The sequence below is a fragment of the Varanus komodoensis genome, unplaced genomic scaffold, assembly GCF_004798865.1.
Source record: "Varanus komodoensis strain SLA01 unplaced genomic scaffold, ASM479886v1 scaffold67, whole genome shotgun sequence".
Classification (NCBI taxonomy): domain Eukaryota; kingdom Metazoa; phylum Chordata; class Lepidosauria; order Squamata; family Varanidae; genus Varanus; species Varanus komodoensis.
The window spans coordinates 1,646,538-1,669,071 of record NW_025336308.1 but is presented as its reverse complement, the minus strand read 5'-3'; the positions used below and the strand labels follow the sequence as shown (position 1 = coordinate 1,669,071).

Below are 22,534 nucleotides of genomic sequence, written 5' to 3'. Positions count from 1 at the left end.
TGAGGAAAACTATATAGGCATTTAAATTTCTCCTTAGTTACAGTGCAGCCTTATTTTGCAGTTCTCATGCAGTTTTCAACACATCTCAGACAGATTAAAAGTTTGGTTAAGGAAGGGATTTCCCATCCTCTCTTAATTGCACGGAGAGAGTAAACGACAGCCCTGTCCAAGCATCGACAGAATGCACAGTTATGTGCAGGCAAGGAAGGGCCGGGCACACCAGTCCCACTGCCCCTGGCTGAACAGGAAGATGTAGCGCCAGCTTCCGCCCCAACCCCCATGCAGGAAGCCGAAGCAGTTCTACACAACTGGGAACCCAACTTTATCAGTGTCCCTGATCGATCATGCGAAGGGTTTTTATTCATGTTCAGGTCAACACTGCTAACCGTACACAGCGGAACTTTTCGAGGAATATGGGGTTACAAAGAGGTAGCGGGTGGCTCATGTGAGGAAGTTGGTGACCAGCCCTGTTGTCTTACACGCCCGTGTACTTTAGGCATAATGCTTCACTGGCCCGATGTCAACATTTCTATGCCCGGGTTCGGCTATTTTACTAAGTCGTGCTTTCTGCTAATGCTGGCCCCATTTAGACATAACAGCAGCCAATCATGGGTTAATTCATAAACACATAAATCAGTGGTTTGTTTGGTACTTGTCACTGCCACTTAAATATGCAATCTACAACTGGCCCAAATGGTGGTAGTTGAAAATCCAAAGTTAATCTAGTGATTAACCCATATTGTCTGGTTCACACTTCAACTGAACTTTGGACTAGGGGTTGCATATTGAAATCCACGTGGCATACAATTCAGGCAAACCGTGAGTCGGTTAACCTACAATTCATTAACATTATGTGTGAACCAGATCCTTGTCTGGATGCTCAAGTTATGGCTCTAAACTGTCAGCCACTCCATTCAGAACTGTTTATGGTCTTCAGCATGAGCTAGACGCACTATTGTTTCACTATGGCTTGGGAGTACAAACGTTATGCTAAAACAATTTGCACAGCTCACAAAGACACACCTTCACATTTTAATTTCCACCCAACTGCCAAGGCATGGCTTGCCCATTCAGATGCAGCACCAAGCTACAGTCTCGCTTCACCTTAATTTGGCACAAGAGCTCAGCGAAACTTCTAGTGCTAACCTCAGCCGGCACAGTTGTTTCAACACCTAACACCTGGTCAACAGAAGCACATGCCTCTAACTATGGGAAGCCACTAAAGTTGGATCAGCCAAAAAGTAGGATGGAATAGCAGCCAAAATATGGACTCTACTGTCTTCCCACACTTGGTGGGTTTCTTACAAAGGAAAAACAGGACTGATAGCACAGCAAGGCAAGAAACTACTTTATCAACTCCCAAAGTAGATTTGTGGCAAGATATAAAACCACTGTTTTATTGTTCAACAGAAAAAAAAATCAGTAGGATAGGGAGCAAAAATAGGTGGACACAGTCATACAAGTAAATTATCAAACAATATGAAACACTTTATTTCAACTTTACAACATATAAATATATGAGACAAATATGTGCTTCTGGGTCGCTGCCTCTGCCCCTCCCGTGTCCAGGGTCCAATCTGACCTTGCACCAGCACCTCGGAACACTGCGCTACAGGAGGACTGCTGGCGGCTGCCCGACAGGAGACCAGGCCGATCTCTGGGTATGTACACAAACTGCAGGAAACTCTGCCCTCCCCACCTGTCATCTGCTCAGGTCCCGGCTTGAATCTCTGCAGCACAGCCGCCGTTCCTCTGGGGACAAGCCGGAAAAGAACGGGTGGATCAGCGCTTCGGCAAACGTTATCCGCTGGGCGGGATCAAACTCGAGCATCTGCCTCATAAGACTGAACAGCTGTATGTGCTCGGTGGAATCGTGCAGCATGTATGTCTGGGGGGGGGGGGGGGGGAACAGACATGAGAGGGGGAGAGAGAGAAGCAGATGAGAATTGTCCTGAAGTCTTAAAGGCGAGCAAGTTCCACGATGACAGTACCTGTGTTTCAGTGCAAATGCTTAGTAAGTACTCCTGAAATTTCTAGGAGAGGACTTGTGATGGACGGCAGGCAATACAGCAACAGACCTAAGAGAGGACCCGGCCCACACACAACTCCCCCTGGCCTTTTTACACGATGGGTAGGCATGACCCAAGCGCTGCTGCTCCGTGGCGGCTGAACGCAGCCCCCTCGGGTCACTAAGGGAGAAGCAACCCGATGGCAGCGACGGGAGCACAGGGCACGGAGCATTCCGGGGTTGTGAGAAATCAGTGGGAGAACCGCCTTTATCTCAACCCTTGGTAAACCAGATTATCCACCTGCAGAGCTCTGAAAAGCTCCAGCAGAACCACCTCCACTGCTCTTACCTGCAGCGGCTTACAGTTCTCTTGCACGTATCTCCCGTCAGAAGTGTTCTCATCCCACACCAGGCTTCCCTTGTGAAAATACTTTTGCTTCCTGGGTGAAGGGAGGAGGAGGAGGAGAATGGTCATCAAGGGCATGAGCACACAAGATCATGTACCCCCTCAAGAGCCAGCCAAAACCCAGTTACCCCTTTCCCAAACGATCCTGCAAGCCCATGGCACACACTGCCTCTGCTGCCATTTATGCAGCTTTACTGCTCCATGTGGATGCTCCTCACACGAGGCAGTGGATGTCTCCGGGGGGGCCCTTATTTACTCCCCCAGAAAAAGATTAAGCCATCAGTGAGAAAGAAACTTTCCTACCGTGTTTTGCGGACCATATGCTGTGGAATTGGACCGAGGATTTTCTCCATCATCACAAGATGCTCTCTATTTTCATGAGTCTGGAATAAAACCAAACAAAAATGAGGCAAGGCTCGACTGCTTCCCTTTTCATGGAAACCCCCACTAGCCCTTGCAGACGGGGCAAAAGACGCTTCGTGTCCAGGGCTCGAAGGAGAGCAGCAGCCCAGTGGGGCACAGGCACCCCAGTAACCAAGCAAACGTTTCCCAGTGCTGTGGGATGCCGTCCATTTTCTTTGGGACGGATGTACGTATTACAGTCTGGCCTCGCTTGAGCCGTCCTGCTCCCTTTCTTCTGCTTTCCGTTCTGTTAACCAGCCACCTGATAAACCAGGTGTGGATCACATGGCAAAGGCTAAGGCTGGAGTTCGCTGAACACACAGCAGGCAGCAAGGCACTGCGCACTGGCGCACAACCAATCAGCCAGTAAAGAAACATCCCACTGCCTGCCGGACTGAGTGGCGACCTCACCCTGGCCATGGCAGCCTACCCTACCGGCGCCCACCCCCCCCACCCCCAGCCCCGGCCCATTCATGGGCCAGGTCCAGCAAGTCTGCTCTGCCTTCCCCCACAGCTCCTGCCACCGTCCAGGCTGAAGGGTATGTGGGCTGCCTGTTTCAGTGCTCCAGAGAAAACCGGCTAGGCCAAGTGTGAACGGCAGCAGTGCAATTCCGGTACCTGAAAGAGCGTGAACCCGCGATAGTACTCAAAGAGGATGCAGCCGATGCTCCAGACATCGCACGGCTGTGCCCAGCCCAGCTCTGCAAGAGAGAACAGGGGATGAGTGCCAGCACGGCCCTTTGCGCCCACGTCCCCAACCCGAATGCCGCCCTGTGCTCTTCTCCTTCCGTTGGGATGCGGGGTTTTCCACTCAGCCCTCAAGGACGGTCCACCCGGCCCAGAGGAAGCCCATCCGCTCTTGCCCACTCCGCTTGCCTTCTGCTTAGAGGAGCTGCTCCGCCAGGTGCCACCGCACAGAAAAGGTAAAGTGGGTGAGCTGCAGCAGTCCTCCAGCTTACGTCAACGCTCGGCGGAGGCCCTCTGCTGCCCCTGGACACCATCGGCTAACACCTCAGGCATGTGCGCCCACTCAGAAAGGCCAGGCACACCAACTGCAGTCTCAACTGCTTTAAAACGCCAGTGCATCTTCTTATCCCTACTGGAGCCTCCCTGTCCAGTTGCCCCGGTTCTTCCCATTTTGGGTGCTTTCCCCCAAAGTCCTCCTGATCTGCAGAGGGTTCTTGCTGCTGCTGCCAATCAGCCAGCCGAGCCTCCTAACTCTTTCTTCGACGCGCTCGCTGGATTTTTAGGAGTCCGCAACAACTCACCCAAGATGACTTCTGGCGGGCGATAATGCCGAGTAGCCACAATGGTGGTGTGATGCTCGTGGTCAAACGTGGCACTCCCGAAGTCTGCCACCCGGATACACGTGTTCCGGATAGACTTCTCCTCACAGCTCTGCAACACAGAAGACGTGCCGGAGCTCCGTGCAGTTGCCTCCCGGAAGGCGGGGCGTGCAAGGGAGAACGCCTTGCGGGTGGGCGGCCAGCTCCTCCAGGACTGAACGAGGTGGTGGCGTGCTTCACGGAAGAGCCAGAACGCTGCCACGCGGCGTGGCAAGTGGCACAGATTTTAGCGGCTGGGAGGGTTAGCCTAGGAAAGGTCTCAGTCAGTCACCCGGAGCCCCCTCACCCAGATGACCCTGCCTCCAAGGTCTGGGCCATGTAACATGCCAAATCTGTAGCACACTGGCTTCGTAGTCCGTCCCTTAAAGGTACCCACCGACGCACATTTCTTACCATGTGCCCTAAAAAAAAAGGACAGTCTAGTCTAGAACTTTCACAATGTCAAATGAAACCCACCTTTTTCTCATTGTACAAAGTATCAAATTCTGAGTTGACAAACAAGATGTTCTCAGGTTTGAGGTCAGTGTGAGTCAGCTGATTCTCATGAAGAACTGCAGAAAAGCAGGCAGGAATGGAGAGACTTTAGCAGCTCTTATTTATTTATTTATTTATTTATTTATTTATTTATTTATTAATTAATTAAAACATTTCTATGTTTCGCCGAAGCCTCGGGGCGGCTCACAACATAAAATAAAATACTTCTTAGAGTCAAGCTACGTGCTTTGGCTCCACATCAAGGCCTATGGCCCAGGAATGAGCTCACTGGTGTACTATCTATTGAGAAGTCTGGATATAGAAGCAAAATTTTGCAGGCCTGTATGTTGCAGCAATTTGTGTAAATCTGTGCGTCTATGGTATCAGGCCACTGCTGAAGAACATATGAAATCTGAAAAAGAGTTCCTATTTCAATGGCTCAGAAAGAGACCTGCTTCCTGCAGTCTCATTGCCAATTCCACCAACTTGGCTGGCACAAGGACCCCCACTGCACGCTCCCACCAAAGGCCACCCCAACCCTCTTCCTGGCCACTGTAATAATTTTAAAAAGAACACTGCCTGGAGCACATCGGCAGAAAGGTGGCAGATAAACATAGTATCCAGATCGTATTTGGGTCTGGTTATGTTCAAGCTGGGATGCTGCACACCTGGAGATTCCGCAGGCGGACTGTCCAAGAGTCACGGCCAGATCTCCACAGTGCCGTCCCAGTGAGCTGCGCAGCCTTCCCACCCACATCCTCTGGCCCTCTCACTGGATCCGCCTCACTAGGCAGGCCATCGCAACATGGAGGATCCTTCGGGAAGCACTAAACCAGGCGATGTGCTGTCCGCGAGCCCAGCTCCTAGAAGCTCCACTGTCTGTCAGGTTCTACATCGACTGCTACACTACGAAGGCAAGTATGACGAAGGCGGAAGCAGAAGAAACCAGCACCAGTGAACACGCTCCCCACCCCAACGGTGCTGGGAAGAGCACACGTCTTTCTCCCAGAGCACGGCAGATGGAGTACTTACACCTCAAGGCATGACAAAGCTGGAAGGCCATATGCCGGATCTGTGAAAGGGGATACGGCTGGAAGTTATTCTCCTTCAAGAATTCGAAGGTGTTCTTGCCCAGCAGCTCAAACGCAATGCACATGTGGCCGTGGAAGTTGAACCAGTCCGACATCAGGACGCACAAGCTGGTCCCGAGGAAGAGACGGCGGGTTAGGAATGCGGCTCCCCAGTAAGCAGCACGGCCAAGCCCTGCTTCCTACGGAACGGACTGTGGGCCCCAAGCACCTGCCTGCCCCTGAGCTATACAAGGTTGCCCTTCAGCCGCCACTCCTCCTCTGAGCAGGACCAACAAGCCAAAGGCTAGCAAGCTGTCCCACTGGTGTTAGCAGTGGCAGGAAATTATCTTCTGAGACATACTGGGTGAGCAAGCTACTTTGAGGGAAGCCCCAAGCGACAGCAAAGTCAACCTTCGCATTAATTACAAAGTATACATTATGCATAAACAGATGAATTCCTCAAGATGGTCCTATACATAAGCATGAAGGGAAATCAAAGGCATTAATGGGACAAGACCACCTTGTTCCAGCTCCCAACTTCTCCTGAGCAGAGGGAGAAAGCGGTAATTTCCCTGCTCCCCAAAGAGCGGTTTCTTTTTATGTCTTCCCATATTGAGTAGCCTGAAAGGGTTTCTTCCTTTAAGAACATCGACAGCAAAATAGCCCCAATGGAAAAGACTTACTGTTTATTTTCCTTGTCTTTTTCTTTAATTTTCTTTAGGACATTAATTTCTAGCCTGGCGGCTTCACGGTATTTGCCCACATTTCGAATAATTTTCAAAGCTACCAGAGATTTGCCTCTACAGAAAGGAGTGGGCGGAAAAAGAAATAGAAACATGAGTAATGACAACAGCAGAGTTCTCTAGCAAGGAAAGGGCTGAAATTAAATTCAAGTCTAACTCCTGGCTACACAATAAGGTCCTGAAGTAAGAGAGACCAGCTCCTCTTTCAACTCGTGACCTCATGAAAATGCAAACCGAGACTTGAACGGGGGAAAGAAGCTAAGCCTACATCAGCATCACTTCATAGAGGCTTTCGTACCAAAGCCAGCATGGCACAGTGGTTAAGAGCGTGGGACTGCGACTCAGGCAATCTGGGTTTGTTTGTTATTTATTTATTTAAACAACATTCATTCATTCATTCATTCATTCAAACAACTTATATGTCGCCCCATCGCATGAGCCTCGGGGTGGCTTACAATCATTAAAATCCCATATAAAATATCATATAAAATACAAAAAATTCATCAAATAAATTAAATACAAAAAATTCATCAAATCAAATCAAATTAGTGGATCCAGCCTGGTCAATTTAAACCAACAAATAAACCATTAACAGTTAAAATAGCATTTAAATAAAAAGGTTCTAGTCCCTGCCCAGCCATGGAGCCAATTTGGGCCACTCAGACTATCGGGCCGATGTGCCTTACAGGGGTGCTGTTGTGTGGATAACTCTAGCGGCTGGAGGAGGAGAATGATGTAAGCTGGTCTGAGTTTGTAAGAAAAAAGTGAGATAGAAATCAAATAAACAAACAGTACAGGTCCTGGATGTGGCCACTATTCGGAAGGCGCTGGGTCCCTCCTTCCGCAAGTGCCAGACCGCATGGCTAACGGTCAGGGGTTCTGGGAGCTGTGGTCCAAAGCTTCTGGAGGCACTGGTTGCCTGCCCGGGACCGACAGATGCCTCTAGCCCAGTCAGACCGAGCGAGTGCTTCTGGGCCAGGGAGGTGCTTCATGCCTACCTAGGCATTCTCTCTCCACAGAAGGGGAAGCACTCATGCGTGGAACAAGAGTGAAGTGCGGTCCTTTTTTTCCTCACAGCCATTTCAGGCCACTGACTTTTGGGTCCTATTTTAGGAGGTTATTTTATTCCGTTTCCATCTTGTTTTGCTCCGCTTCATTAATATTCAGCACAAATTGCTATGCTGTTGTAGCTAAGTGTCATTACCCCACATGTTCATTCTGACAGCAATCAGCAACATGGAAACTCTTCAGGGATGAGTATGTATAAAAACCAACCGGGCTGCTCTCCCTCTAGCACTACTGCACTTCTCCCGAGTTCTGAATTGAGAAGTAGCCAATGACCTGCTGCTGTTCCTAAAACACACTTTAAATTCGTGGCACTCAGGGCCATTAGTTCTCCTTCCGCGGAACACTTCATCGAGCAAGCCTCTGCCGAGCGGCAAGATCGCGGACGGCTCACCTGGCGTGGTCCATGCACTCCACGACTTTGCCAAATGTGCCTTCGCCGAGGCTCCCGACAATTTCGTCTAGGAGAGAAAACAAAGGGCGACGTGAGCACTGGCTACGTCGAGGCGTGAGGTCCTGCAGTGTCACAGCAGTCAAGTCTCAAGAAAGGCTCTCACTGCTACGCTCTTAACACACGATGGTCTACTTTCTGCTTCAGGCAATTACTGTTCAGTCCACTGATAAGCAATAAACGCTAGAGACCCCTCCCGTACACTGCGAGCGATCTCGTCTAACATGGGGATAGAAAGTAGAGAGGTAAAGTTTTACGAAAGGTGGCTGTACATCGCTCTTGGAGCCAATCGCCGATCCTGCACACCAGGTGGCCTTCTTTGTCATCTTCCACGCTCCTGCTGCGCTTACTGCTCTGTTGGCTTCTCTGTACACACCGCCCCCCGAAACGCCATCCGACCAATCGCACACAGCGGGCAATTCCGATTGGCAGATTGAGTTGTCATTCAAAGGCGGAGAGACGACGATGCGTCGGTGGTTGGTTTTTCCAGATCCCAGCATTTCATAAGGCACACAGCATATATAACGATAGGGATATTGCAAGGGACACGTCAAGACACAAACCGACTTCAAAACAAAAGTTAAAAAACAGCTACAGGTATGTAAAGAAACTGATTGGCTATGGAAGGCAGGAGCCTCGCGGTAGTGGTGCCACGGCGTTCTTGAGCGGGGTGTGGCCGCCGGGACGTGCCCCGTGGCCTGGCAACCTCCCAAAGGCATCTACTGCCCCTTCGCAACCGCGAGGGGAAGAGACGGCAAGCAGCGCAGGAGGGAGGCAATGGCAGCGGCCTCTCTATCCGCAGTTGAGACGAGGGGCCACCCCCAGACAAGCCCGTTGACTCAGCAGAAGCCGAACTTCCCACTCCCCCGGCAAGCCCATCTCCCTGCCTGTCCATGTTTGCGGGGGCGCTCCAGTTCCAGCCCGATCAGATTCAGGTCTCTCTCCATGCCTGAAGCAACCACGGCCCATCTGAGTTTTCTCATGCGCCTAACAAGTCTGTCCCGATCACCTCTGTGGTCCCTGTGCCACTTCTGCGTGCTTTCCGTTCTGAGTTGAAAAGCAACCTTAGAGGTATTCTAAAAGCAGCAGCCAAGTCCAACATTGGAATTAAAAGTAAATGCTACTGACCAGCACTGCTGGAAGGACTAGAGCCAACTGGGTTAGAGACATCAGACCACCCCCCACTTCCCCCCCACCCCCCCAGTCCTCAGGAAAGCTTCTGTATTTCTTGGAGTTGGGGTCAATCTTGCATTTCTACTAGTTTCTACTGAAGAAGGAAAAACAGCCACGCAATCCCGAAGAGTTCCACTGTCAACAAGTTTTCTCCCAATCAACTCTTTCAATATGCAAAGAGTTTCTGTTTCTCTGGGCTGAGCTGTAAGAACAGGTTACAGATTTTCTGATCCCCTCCCCTTCTGCTGCAGAACAAACCATATAAAAATCCTAAGAAAGAGTATCTGAAATGGAGAGAAGCTGAAGCGATCTTAAGATCCTTAGAAGAAGGTTCACAGTATGCAAGTAAGTCACACCAACCAAACTCCATACCCTTAGCACCATACAGGAAAACTCCAAGATGGGAATCAGGGGTTGGAGGGTATTAAAAGCCTAACCCAGCTTTTAAGACATGAGCCAGTGTGGCTCGAAAACACAGGAACCGAAATAGTGCGTTCCGGACCACCCACAGAACGCTTATCACGTTTAGATACACCAAAGCACACACCAGTTACAGCATTTCCATTTCTGGTAAATGGGAGCTATAGAATAATATATGAACCAGTAAAACAAAGCTCAAATGTTTTGAAATGTTTTGAAAAAGAAATCATTTTTCTTCCTTTGTGGGCTGGGGTCAGGGAAAGGAAGGGGTTTAAAAGCTGTTTGTGAATAATAAATATATTTAAAAGAAGGTTTATGTGTTGCTCTCTAGCGAGCGCCAAAACAGAACTGAAGCCAGGAAGCGCGTATTGGCCGTCTGCCTGCGTAACTTGCGACCCAGCGGGCCACACCCCCCGCCGGCCATGCATTATGGTGCGCCGGGTGCTCGAGACCCCCTCCTTCACTGAGGTGTGCTGAGCCCCGGGAGGCCACCATACGTGACATGGGGACGGCAAGGGTGACGAGCCCGGCAGGCTGGCACCACGGTGTTGGTAGCCCTGGTACTGCTGAGAAACTGGTCGGACACGATCGACCAGATTCAGCCACAGGAAGGCGAGGGTGCTGGAAGAGAAGCCCTGTTTCAGCCACTGAGGACTGCTTGGTGTCACTGAACACAACTGCCAGGCATTACAGCGTACAGAGTTGAGCGGATCGTCATTACGTGGGAAGCAAAGGATGTGGCAGAGTCATCCGGAACCAGGCGCAGAAAGTCCTCCCCACATCAGCACTGGCAGGTGCCAGGTTCACCTGCCCCCCACCCACTTCATCTTCGAACGCTCATCTGCGTCTCAGCCACTATGACTACCTGCCGTTAGCATTAAGACTAGGAGCAGCTAACATAACCAGTGTCACAACTGTATTGAGGAGAGAAAGAGAGGGATTAGAAGTACTCACCAGTGTTCTTCAAAGCTGGAAAAAAACTAGAATGCAGCTAGACCCTGACCAATCCGGAACTCATTCTGGATGCTACTCACCGAGGAGGTACTGCTACAAGACCTGGTCCTGCGTTTCCGGCAGCGGTGCTGGTGCTTCCTTGTCCGGTGACGCTCTCTGTCTCTCCGCTGATGGCGTGAGCGACGGGCAGCGTAATAGTCCTCTCCAAATGATGGGCTCTGTTCTTCAAACCTGTAGACTTCGCTGTCTGTTCTGTCTCGGTACCCTCTCTGGTATGGCATTCTGTCCTGGCTGCATTGCAAGGAAAAGCCAAATTGCCAAGTAAGAGCGGGTGGGAGCAGGCCACGCGTGACGGGCGGATGCACGGCCAATCGAGCCAGACGGCTTCTGGCGTCTTACTGCGGGGCAGGACAAGTCTGGGACAGCAGTCAGAGCAGCGGCCCACGCTCTCAAGACTCGCACACCAGGTAGCTCAGGCAGCACTTGAAGACACCGACCGTACCTGCACACTAAGCACAGCTATCCACACCCACTGACCATACACATACACCACTCCAAGAGCTTTTACTTGCTAATGAATGGTATAAAAAGATGAAATAGATAGATAAATAGCAAAGGAACCCATGCACCCAATTCATGGGTCCTGTAACACCATTAACCAGGGAAAATATTACCTTTGTAGCTGAGCTGGAGCCTCAGTGAAGCCAATTTTATTTATTTTAACATGCTACATGAAACTTATAAAACAATGATCTTTTTCTCCTATCTGCTATAGCAAGAAGTGGAAAGCAAAGTCATTTCTTCCTTAGATTTATATCCCACCTTTTTCTTACAAAGAACTCAGAGCTGCTTGCCTCATTCTCCTGCTGTTCTCACTCTTTATCCCCACAGCAACGACCCTGTGAGGTAGGCTGGGCTGAGAGTCTGTGACTGGCCCAAAGCCACCCAGCAGGCTCCCTGGCTGAGCGGGGACTCGAACCCAGTCCCAGTCCTGCACTCTTGACCACTACACCATGGCAGCCCTTCCCACATTACTCTTGTGTCCTCCCACCCTCACCTGCCAGTTCTACGGCCTGAGCCATGAGCACCCAGCTTCTTGCTGGTGCACCCACCTTATTCTGAGAGCATCACCAGAGGTTCTTCTCCAAGTGCTCCCACCTTATGGAAGCTGTGACACCTCACCTCTGGAATGTTCTCCCTTTTTTGATACTGTAAGTCACCGTGAGAGTGAAGGATCGTGTATAATTTGAGTCAACGTCACAACACCTGGCTAGGGCTGGAGCGGATGAGGTGGCTTGCTGGCACCCAACTGAAGAGCAGTAAACAGCAGCTCTGGACAAGCATTTCCTGCCTCTGCCCTGCAGCTTTATACAGACTGCGAGGTGTAACAGACAGAACATCTGGGATAAAAGAGCTCAGCAGCAAGTGCACACACACCCTCCTCCACAAGGATCTTGGACGGAGGCTGCAGAAAGATTTTCCACCCCTGAAGAAAGCATGACTTCCACTCTCCTGTAAGAGATTTTAGAAGCTTCTATGCTTCTTGTGTGAAACGTGCCAGTGCCCCGGTAGCAACAGTGAAACTTAATGCTATCACTGCAGTAGCATTTTTTTCTGAAAAAAGAATAAAGTGTTTAAATATTTATGTTTGGTTTATTTCTTATGAAGCAGTATAGAGTGACTCTGAGGGAATAAGCTTTGTGGTCGAGCAGGGATTCAATGTTGATGTCCGACAGCTAATATTCTACCAAAATGAGCAAGGTTTTTTCCAATTTGGCCTTTATTTTAGTATATGAAAGGCAGTTTTAAGCTGTGCCTTTTTAATATGAAACGAGAAAAATATTATTTACAATGCCCTTGTTGAAACAGTTTTCAAGAGATACCCAACTGCACTTCGGCAATCTTTCCCTCAGAGCCTGCTAGTTCATGATCCAATAGCGAACTCCCATAATGAGAAACAGACTGAAAGCAGCTACTGCACACAAGCTGTGGGAAGAGAAACCAGCCCTCGGTGGGTTGGCTTTTGACTCCCTTCTTCAATTTCAAGCATTCCAACTCCAAACCTCCCCACCGCCCTCCACAGAACAGCCCAATGAAATCTTATGTAAATGCAGTGCTTCCAAGCTGACAGCTTATAAAGCCAAGACGAATGTGTCTCACTCCTCTGCCCATGGTTTATTTCAGGAAGGAGGACACTGTCGACACGTAGCTGAGACCACAGAGCAACACATTCGCAAGTGAGAGATGCACACGGCACTTGCACGTTCCCCATCTGCTTCAAGGGACACGTTGCAGAGCTGTGTATGAATGAATGCGAAAGTAAAGCAGCCATGTTGCGTCACAGCAAAGGCACCTGGCACTTCCTTATGCCCGAAAGCGGCCAGGCACTGATGCCACCAGAAAACCCACAAGCTTTGCATATGCAGACAATAGCTCTCTCATGCAGGCACTTGTACTCTGATTCTGTAAAAATTTATTGTGCAAAACAAACAAACCTTAGAGAAGAAAAAATGAACAAAACTGAAACATCAGAATTATTGAATAAGATGTAAAATGATCCCTAGCCCTAACTACAGATTTTTTAAAATATCTCTGTAGGTTAGTACCGAATACAAGATGGAGGAAGCCACAGCCACAAAATTAACAAGAGCTGGGCAGGACTGTCATGGATGGGCTATGGGTGCTACAGAAATGAAATTAATAATAACAGGACGTGTTGGAGGGCTTGCATACATGCAGCAGCCAGAAATGGCCTGACAGCAATATAACAATATATTACTATATATCAGAACATAGTATTGTTATTAAAATAATTATGCACAGACTCCAACAGAGACTCTCTAAATATCCATATATTTATCTCTCTGTAGATTACAGAAAGGTCACCCATTCAACACCTGAAAGCTGCATTAAATCCTCCACCCACTGTGTTCCTGCAGGCGGCCATTTGTCATTCCAGTCTTGTAATATTAGCCCTTAGCTGTCAAGAGAGCATGGAGAACCCATGTATGTTGGCCTTACATTAAATTCCAAGGTGGGTAGGCAATTCAAAAGAGCATGTGTAACCTTGAAACTGGAAGCGCTTTCCATCACAAGAAAGCTGATATTCTGTGGTGCACAGCACCTGAAAACAGAGCTGCTTGCTTCCTGCAGACCCAACGAGGTGCGCTTCTGTGAATCATGCAAACAGGGCATGAAAACCACAGCTCCTCCACCATCCATTCTCAGCAGCACAGTGCGTCAGAACCTGGAGTTGTCCCTTCAGCTGCCACAGGCAACAGCTCCTGACAAATCTATCCTTGTGGGGAAGGTGCCCAGGTCTTTTCTAGCCCAGTGTGCTTCTGGCTACAACTCTGAAGAGCAAGCTGGATCCAATGCAGGTAGGCCCTCCCCCCACAGCTCACCTTCTGGAACGTGATCTCCTTGAAAGATCCCGGCGAACTGGATACCGCGCTCTCCCCTCATAGTGCTCCCTGCTGCGAGACCGCCTCCTTTTCCATCTGTAACTCATGTAGGGGTCCTGCTCAGGAGAGCGGTAGCGTTTGCAGTGGTGCATCTAGACACAAAGGAGGTATCTGCATGAACACCAGAATGGGCTTTCTGGTCAAACAAGTTCATCCCGGCAATCCTGGCACACAACATTCTGGCACCTTTTACAACCCAAATAGATCTTGCTAGAGTTTACGCATTTTATTTTTTTAAATACCTTCAGAGAGTCAGATTAGTGCATCATGAAATCCAGGAATATTGACATGAATAGCACTTAAAGGCTCTTTATGACACGAGCAACAGAACCACGAAGAATCATCATGTTAAAGGAATACTACCCCTTCCTTGGAAGTGCTATAGCCCAAGCATAACAGGCAAAGATGAAAGAAACACTCTTGATCTGATGGTCATCTGACAAACCATGTAAAGACGCTGCTGAACTGGAATTCATTTCTTGCCAGCAATCCCATTTTAGAACTTATGTTATGCAAAGAGCTTTCAGGTCTGCTGTCCGGATCAGTTTCATTATTGCCTCTTTGCCAAAACACAGGGATGGTAAGAAATTTAACGGTACAAAACAGAGCATGTGTTGGTTGGAATTACTCCAGAACGGCTGGGGAACAGCTATAAGCTTACGTATGTTTAATTACGAATAAACCCCATTGACCATAATGGAGTTTACTTCTAAGAAAACACACACGGGATCAGGCTGCATCTGTGGGGGCAAAAGCCCAGAGGAGGAAGTCTCTTGGCTGATGGGCCTGCTGCTTTGACGCTGCAACACTAAGCCAGCGGGTGCCCTTTACTTCATCGGCACATACGGAAGGCCAGGTCACAAACATCCAGCAGCTTTCCCCGGGCTGGTGCTCTGCAGATGTTTCAGACACCAACTGCCATTAGCCACAGTCAGTATGGCTTGTGTTCAGAAGTCCAGGGTGCTTTAGTCCAAAATATCTGGAGGGCAGCAAGTTAGGGAAGAGAGGCCTACAGAAATCTACTGCTGAAGAGCCGGTGCAAGAGCTCTATACAAGTTTTGTACAGTAACTTGGTTCACTCTTTAGTTGGGAAGCAGTACATGCCAACAATAACAGTTTGCATTAGGTCAGGCATACACAGCACAGTGCACAGCCAAAAGGAAGCTGGCTACTGCTCCGGGGCATGGAAAGCTTCCAGCGATGCCGTGCCGCGGCCAAACATGGACTTTTCAATCAATTTCTGCCACCACTTCCCAATTTTTCTCTTGTTTGGGGGGGGGGGGGGGAGACAGCAAGCATCAGACTAGGGCAAGGGCAACAGCCAGCAGAAACTTACCACTGCAAGGCAGCCTTTGAGTCACCCCAATTCTCTGCATGTGGGTGTAAAACATCGGCCAGGCATGCAAGGGAAAGTTCCTCTTTAGGCCTTCAAAAGTCCCAGTGAACTCCAGATTCTAAACTATTAAGTTTTATTAAGCCCACAATGATAAGTGGGGGGGGGGAGCCAGGAGGCATAAAAGAGACTCTTTAGATATTATACGCTAAATAATAGCACACCAGGACCTTAAAGTTACTTGCAGGAAGCAAGGATGTTCAGAAAATGACCTTTTTATAGGGGAAATTCCTACTTTGAACTCTGGGGAACCAAGAGAGGCAGCTGATTGGGGAACTGGATCCTTGAAATGAACATTACCATGTGGGACAAGTGACCCCTCTAGGGACAGAGATTTGACACCAGGGATACGGCAGGGCCAAGTACCTGAGGAGATCGGCCACTGACACCTTCCAGTAACCTAACAGGGTGGAAGAAAAAGGCGTAAACTGAGAGACATTTCTAATCAATTCCTGGCAGGCAGATCTGCTAGCTGGCCTGCATGGAGAATGTTTGAAAATGACAGGTAGATCAGAAGTGCTCTATGAAGAAAAAGCACAAGCGTTGTGTGCAAACTTGTCATTGCTGAACAAGTGAGGAAAGAGCTAAACAAACGGTGGCTTTGGATTCTGGCTCACTGGAAGAGTGACAAATCAGGAGCCCTATTTCAGATGCAAGACTAAGCTCTTCTTGGTATGTCATTGCATTCATGCTGCCCAACAGCCACAGCCCTCTCTGCCTACAGCCACAGCCACTACGGGGGAATGATCAGGCAGCACGCATCAGCGCGCTTCTCCGGAATGATAAGCCAGGATTCTTTGGGAAACTGGTGCAACGTTTTGTGCATACAAGGCCTCTTCCCAGCCTTTCTCCTCAGGGAGTTCTCTGCAAATGCAGGTTGATGCTAATACCAGAAATGGAGACTAGAAAAGGAGGTGGGGTCTGAGTGGGGTGATCTGCCTTTTCCAGCTTCTGAAAGCACTTGGGTCGGCAACTGCAGCTGCAATTTTTGACCAAGCCTCTTGATCTAAAATAAAATGGAATGAAATGTATTTATCTGAACTACTGCTGAGATTGAAATTATCTACTGGCAGGGCTATAAAACAGGAAGCTACTTGTTTAGCAAATAAAGTGTTCCTGACAATTCAAGGAGATCATTTATAATAAAACACCAACAGAAAAGTAGTTGTTTGCAAGGCTGCTATTTCTCTGCATTCAATAATTGCTTTGCTACGCAGAGAAGATGCATTATAGGTAAATGTGTTTGGTAACTGTCTATAGGTGATAAAATCTTTACAGTGCTAAGAACCAGGCAGAAGCAAGTGTAAATTGTAGTTCTGTCTGGATACAGATTGTATCCATTGGAAATAAGACAACTGTATTCACTGGAAATATACCAATTGTATCATTGGAAAATAGAACAATTCCATCTCTTTTACAAAAGTGCTATTCTAAGACAGTATTTGGATCACTTGGGCAGTCTTGGACTTTGCACACAAACTGATATCATAAAATCTCAAGGGAGTTACCAGGACAGAACAGCTTAAAAGAATATTAAATAGATATCTTAATTGGAACATATGGCAGAAAATCAATTCCTTGCCCAACAGCAAAAATTTTAATCACAAAAGGCAATGCTTTACAGATGCCGCTGCTAACAATCAATGTAACTTAGAAATCAAATGCCTAAATACATAAAGCAGAATTTCCAGTGCATGACATTTCTTGTTTCATTAATAATTCTGAACTGCTCTTTCTTCTCCTTGTCTCCTTCTCCCTTACTATTTTTGATCATCAAAGCTAACCTTCAGTAATGCTTGCCCATCCAAGCTGCATCTTGCTATAATACAGTCCTCTGCTATAATTCAGTCATGGCCATAATTATGGGTGCAATCCTATGCATTTTATACAGAAAAAGCCTGGCTGGGGAACGCTGAGAGTTGTAGGGCTTTTTCCCAGTCTAAATATACATAGGATTGGGACCTATATGGCTTTTATCAATATGGTTAAGAAAAGGAATGTGACTGGTTGCTGAAGGAACAAATGTACTGTGCCTTTCTCTGCTGTCCCATATTTCTTCTGTGAAATTCAGTTCTACTGCCATTGCCTATGGTTTAAACCATAAAGGCTTTGAGAATCCCTTTCCCCAAAAAGATCCAAATGAAGTTAAGAGTTGCAACTGATTTTAAATGAGGCCAACTGATGGACGGAGTATGATCTGAGTGCCCATAGAGTTTATGTCCTGAAAACCAAGACCTGCCCAAGCTATTCTGTCATAGCCAATGTGAAGAGCACCCACTTGTAGAAGGTTCTGCTTGGCATGTAGAAGGTTCCGGGCGCAATCCTCAGCATCTCCAGACAGGGTTGGAAAACTCCTGACTGAAGCCCTGAGGAGCCACTGCCAGTCAGTGCTGACAATGCTAAGCTTGGTGGACCAAAGATCATACTCAGGATAACGCAGCTCCTCATGCACCGTGATTAAAAAAATTCCCTAAGTCCTACTTCCACGTAGGATGCAGGAGAGTTACTACCATATCTGAACATAGCCTGGAGTGGTAAAATATGCCAAAATACCAACTATACCAGTTTGGTTGGTTTTGTTCCTTGAAGGTTAAAATCTGTCCTGTTCATCTACTAGGGGACCTGAAAAGAACACAGTGGATTAAAGGTAACATGACCGAGCAGTACTCACCCTGCCTTCAAAACATTTTCTGTTCAAATTTCCATATTCTACCACTCTCCATTTCAATGCAATCACAGAAAGCACCGGGGGAAATCAACTACTGGGTGGGTGGCAGCACCAAGATTTACTAGCAGGACACTAGCTTTATTCCCAACACCTTATTCATTCACACCCACCAGCTCAGCAACTGGCAGAACTAGCTGCCAAACAGGAATGCAAAGCATGGCATTCTTTGAGTGTCTTCTATCTTGCTCTCCTGCATATGCACACTGCCCAGCTTCCTAATTATTCAGGTCCAACAGTGGTAGAGTATGATCAAAATATCACCTCGAGGATCCTAACTGAAGGCAGATGCCTCCATCAAGGAAATATTTAAGAATGTTATAGTTTACTCCCCTTGGAGATCTCCCGCAACAAGCTCAATGAGCTGAATTCTCTTGCATGCAAGAATCTACCATGCTAATCTGAAATTGGAAGTAGGAGTATGTGCAAAGAAACAAAATGAAGGGCACACCTGGCTAGGGCTTTCACAGGTATGGATTAAATGGGGGACCTGTGAAACTCTATTTATTGCTAATTTAGGCATCCACAAGGAAAAAAAACCCAGGAACTTCCACTCACACAACACAACAACTCTCCTTGTTGAACAGGATACAACTAATGAAGAATTGCAAGCCATTTTTAAAAGAAAGTAAACATCACAGAATGCATACAAGTCCATAAATGCACTGCACCTGCATTCAAGATTATTAATGTAATTTAATATATGCCAGGAAGTGAGCTGGAAGAAGGAATAATCTTCACTAAATGTCATCAAGCTTTTATCATTTGTATCTTTTAATGGCCAGGAGTGGGTCTGCATTTGAAAGCAATGGATTTGCAACCTGCAGCATGATGTGGGTCTGTATGTGGAGAAAAAAAATATTTTCCTTATTTCCAAAGAAACTGGCAACATTTACATTAGTGTAACACTGTTCTCTATATTCAGAGTTTAATATTTTCTACTCCACTTACTGAGGCATTCTGCGAAACTCAAGAACATACCTATTTTCACAGCAGTGTAAATTAGTTCTGAAACAAACACAGTTGAGAACATAACCATTTAAAAGGGAGCTGCCTTGCTGGATAAGTCCAAAGACCCAACTGATCCGATTCTATCTCAAATGAAAGTCTTCAGGAAGCTAGCAAGGAGGCCATGAAGGTGACAGCCTTTCCAATTTCTCTTCTGCATCTAGTAACCAGGTAGCTTCCTCTGAACACAGCGGCTCAAATTTAGCCTTCGCTAGCAAAAGCTAAGCTATCCTCAAGTATCTCATTCTTCTGAAATCCATCTAAGGTGGTAGTTATGAAAGAAATAATAACAAGAAAAATACAATCCACAAAATATACCTGGTTGCTCTTAACTTACTGCTGATTAATTTTATTAAAGAACCTCAATTTCTAGTGTTCAGAAAGAATTAGCATTTTCCCTTACTAGCCCTGCACAGCTCGCAATAAAAAAAATGTTTACAGAAGAATTACTGACTATGGCTCAGATAAGAACAGAACAATATAAATGACCGATTCCACAAATTATGCTCCTTAGTTTTTAACATTAAAATACCACTGCCCTATCCAGCCAGCCAGTCTCACTGGTTTCTTAAAGTCTGTTTCAATGTGATATCAAAGGAGGTAATGTGATAGTAAAAAAATTAAGAACTTCTGCTGGAATGAATCCAGCTCTTCTCACTCAGGAAGCTATCCAAATATTGAATATTAAATGTTAAGAATAAAATTAAGAAAATATTGAGGCTTTGACAGACAGAATATGCAAGATTAGATCCAAAACTATTCCAGAGACATTACACACAGCGCTACACACATTGGATTCAGTAGTAAGACTCCACTAAGGACAGCCTGCTCAGAGGCCACCTCCTACAGGACACAACTACATACCAATGAAACAAAAAAGAGGGCCATCTCCAATATACATAGAACCCATTCTACTTCCTTTCCAAATCCTAAGGTAGCATTTAACTTTAAACCTTAACACTTTCGCCCTCTTTTTGGCCTTCTGAGACTGACATCTACTCCATTCCAGTGGTGTCAGTCAAATTTTATGTGACCCTTTCAACGTAATAGCAACATCATTCTTTAAAAAGCCAATGGGTTAAATTAATAAGCCTTCATTCACCAGAGAGGTGCACTTCAGATATCAGCCTGGTTCAGGGGAGGGCTATATCTGAAGCCAGCTGCTTTTCTACATGACAGCTTCCACACTCATTCCACCGGACAAGCCATCTAGTATTCCATCTGCTGATTAAAGGGCAACAGGCTTGGTCTCCCCTAAATGGGCCTGACAACCATAACTCCCAGCCTATTTAACCACCATCTTAAATTAACCATACAATGTGCTATCCCGAAGCCCAGCACATGCAACCTAGGCCCAGAATGATCGTTTAAAAAATGCTTAGGGCTGTAACAACTGAGGCTCAAATACAAGTTTTTACTTGACAAAAACTTAAGCAGCACCCATCTCTCGCACTGCGGTGGTCAACCGGTGGCTGGATTGTCCCACTAACCCAACTGACGCTCCTCAGTGTAAAATAAAATTAAGATTTACACATGCTGAGGCCCAGCCAAAGAACCCAAGACCAAATAGCACTGCCTTGCTGGTGCAATGCTCACAACTCCCGCTGCCAAGTTTCACTGGATATGGATTTTGGCCTAGTTTTAATTGAGGTGACAACTGCTGTGTGGACAGTTCCACTCTGGATTGCAAGATAGCGGCTCCCAAGATTCAATGCCCCTCCTTAAGAAAAAAATATCCTTCTAGCTTCCTGCTACCTGCAACACTCCATAACCCATGTTAGCTTGTTCCCTGTTCGATCCCAAGATCCTCTACTTTCAACTTGCAATTTGAAATGATACAGGCTATACAAATACTAACCACAGCAGCAATATAAGGCAAACCCAATGAACATTTAATGATGGCAGTTGTAGGAATTTTGTTCTGTCTAAACATGCACAGGATTGTGCCTTCAGTGGCTAGAATGTCAGTTTATGACTCAGAAAAGCCAGGTTTAAATCTTGGCCTAACCTATGGTAATGGCCATCACCATCTCTCAGCCTATTTCAAAAGTTGTTGTGAGGATAAAAGGAGGAGGATCCTGCATTCCCTGCAAATGCAATGAATAAATAAATACTATCTATTTATTTAGGAGGCTTCTATGCCGCCCCATTCGCCGAAGCCTCGGGGCGGCTCACAATAATAAACAAATAAACTCAATATAAAAACAATACAATCTGAGTCGACCTGGCCAGTCTAGGACCCAGCGTGGAAACAAAGTCAAGATGATAATCGGATTCTAGTTAGTAATTTATCCCCAGGACCTGTATCTTACCGCAGTATTCAATGACCAGGAGAGGGGGAAGATTGAGGGGGCAACACCTGCTACAATAGCCCCCTTACCTGCCTTTTCGATTTCTTACAAAAATGACCAGCAACACCCTTCATTAGAAATTCCTGGAGTGATTTGTACACATGCGAGACTGCGAGGCTCCATTAAACTACAGGCTGCAAGCACGAAACCCAACGAAAAGCCAGGAACAAACGCCCAGCTCTTGGGAGCTCGTTTCTCAAAGCAGCAGGGCTAAAATGAAGCCCGAAGAGCCAGGCTCCCGCCCGCCGCTCCGCCCTGGCGCTGGGGAGCTGCAACGCGGGCGCGGAGCGGGCCCCTCCGGGGGCGAGCCCGTCTCCGGGGAGGCGCCTGCGGGGATCTGCCCCCGGGCGAACGCGCCGTGGGGCGGAGGGACGCAGCGCGGCTCGCCCAACGCGGGGGCAGGCCTCCCGCCCGCGCCTCCCCTCCGCCTCGCGGCCCGCGGCGCCCGGGCTGAACCCGAACCTGCCCCCGCGGGAGACGCGGCCCGGGGCGGGGCGGGGGCCGTGAACGGCCGTCCCCAGAGCGGGCTGTGCGGCTGCGCGGCGCGACAGTCGCGCGCTCGGGCTCGCGGGGGAGGGGCGCGGCCCCGCCCCCAGGCGCAGGTCGCGGCTCCCCTCACGGCCTCCCGGGCTCGGCCTCCCGACTAGGCCCCGCCGCGGCCGGCGGGCGCCCCGCCGCTCCCGAGAGCCGCCGCCCTCACCTGTTCGCCCATCTCCCGCCGGCCACTCATCCTCCGCGCCGGGCAGCGAGCGGGCCGCGTCCCTCACCCCGGTTTCCGGCTGCCCCGCGCCCTCCGACTCGCCTGCGCCAGCGACGGCCGAAAGCGACACTTCGCGCAGGCGCACTGCGCGGCTCCCTGCGCTGTGGGCAGCCGACGCCCCGGGCGGGCCAGAGCGGCTCACGCGCTCCCTCCCTCCTCCTCCTTTTTTTTTTCCTGCTTGACGTGACGCTTGAGAGGCGCGGCCACTCTACCCGCTCAGCTTTGTGGTTCGGGAGGACTGCGGCAAAGGGACCGAAGACGGGGCTTGGCTGCGAGTAAAGGGGACCTAAGCGCTGTGCGTTTCTACGCAGACTTCCGGCT

General features: G+C 48.3%; 1 protein-coding gene across 3 annotated transcripts; it reads right to left on the bottom strand.

Moving 5' to 3' along the window:
• Nucleotides 1–1,365: 1,365 nt before the first annotated feature.
• Nucleotides 1,366–22,296, bottom strand: CLK3 (CDC like kinase 3). 3 transcript variants are annotated; one of them, XM_044450463.1, is made up of 13 exons: nt 22,154–22,296; nt 13,917–14,068; nt 10,593–10,803; nt 8,238–8,331; nt 7,909–7,975; nt 6,390–6,506; nt 5,669–5,835; nt 4,619–4,713; nt 4,085–4,214; nt 3,435–3,517; nt 2,718–2,797; nt 2,358–2,448; nt 1,366–1,888 (listed from the first exon to the last, which is right to left on the bottom strand). In XM_044450463.1, exons 1-13 carry the CDS (start codon nt 22,181–22,183, stop codon nt 1,703–1,705), a joined length of 1,503 nt encoding a protein of 500 aa, XP_044306398.1. In that variant the 5' UTR covers nt 22,184–22,296; the 3' UTR covers nt 1,366–1,702. The 3 variants fall into 3 exon arrangements, with proteins under 3 accessions (XP_044306398.1, XP_044306397.1, XP_044306399.1); XM_044450462.1 differs by lacking the exon at nt 22,154–22,296 and adding an exon at nt 17,932–17,991; XM_044450464.1 differs by lacking the exons at nt 8,238–8,331; nt 13,917–14,068; nt 22,154–22,296 and having other exon boundaries at nt 10,593–10,729.
• Nucleotides 22,297–22,534: the final 238 nt, after the last annotated feature.

Coding starts and splice junctions, on each gene's coding strand:
- CLK3 (XM_044450462.1), bottom strand. CDS start 17,979: ATGAACAGGACAGATTTTAACCTTCAAGGAACAAAACCAACCAAACTG. Junction 8,332..10,592: donor CTTGTAGCAGTACCTCCTCG/GTGAGTAGCATC, acceptor CGGTGTGTACAG/AGAAGCCAACAGAGCAGTAA. Junction 4,215..4,618: donor CTTTGTACAATGAGAAAAAG/GTGGGTTTCATT, acceptor TCTGTGTTGCAG/AGCTGTGAGGAGAAGTCTAT.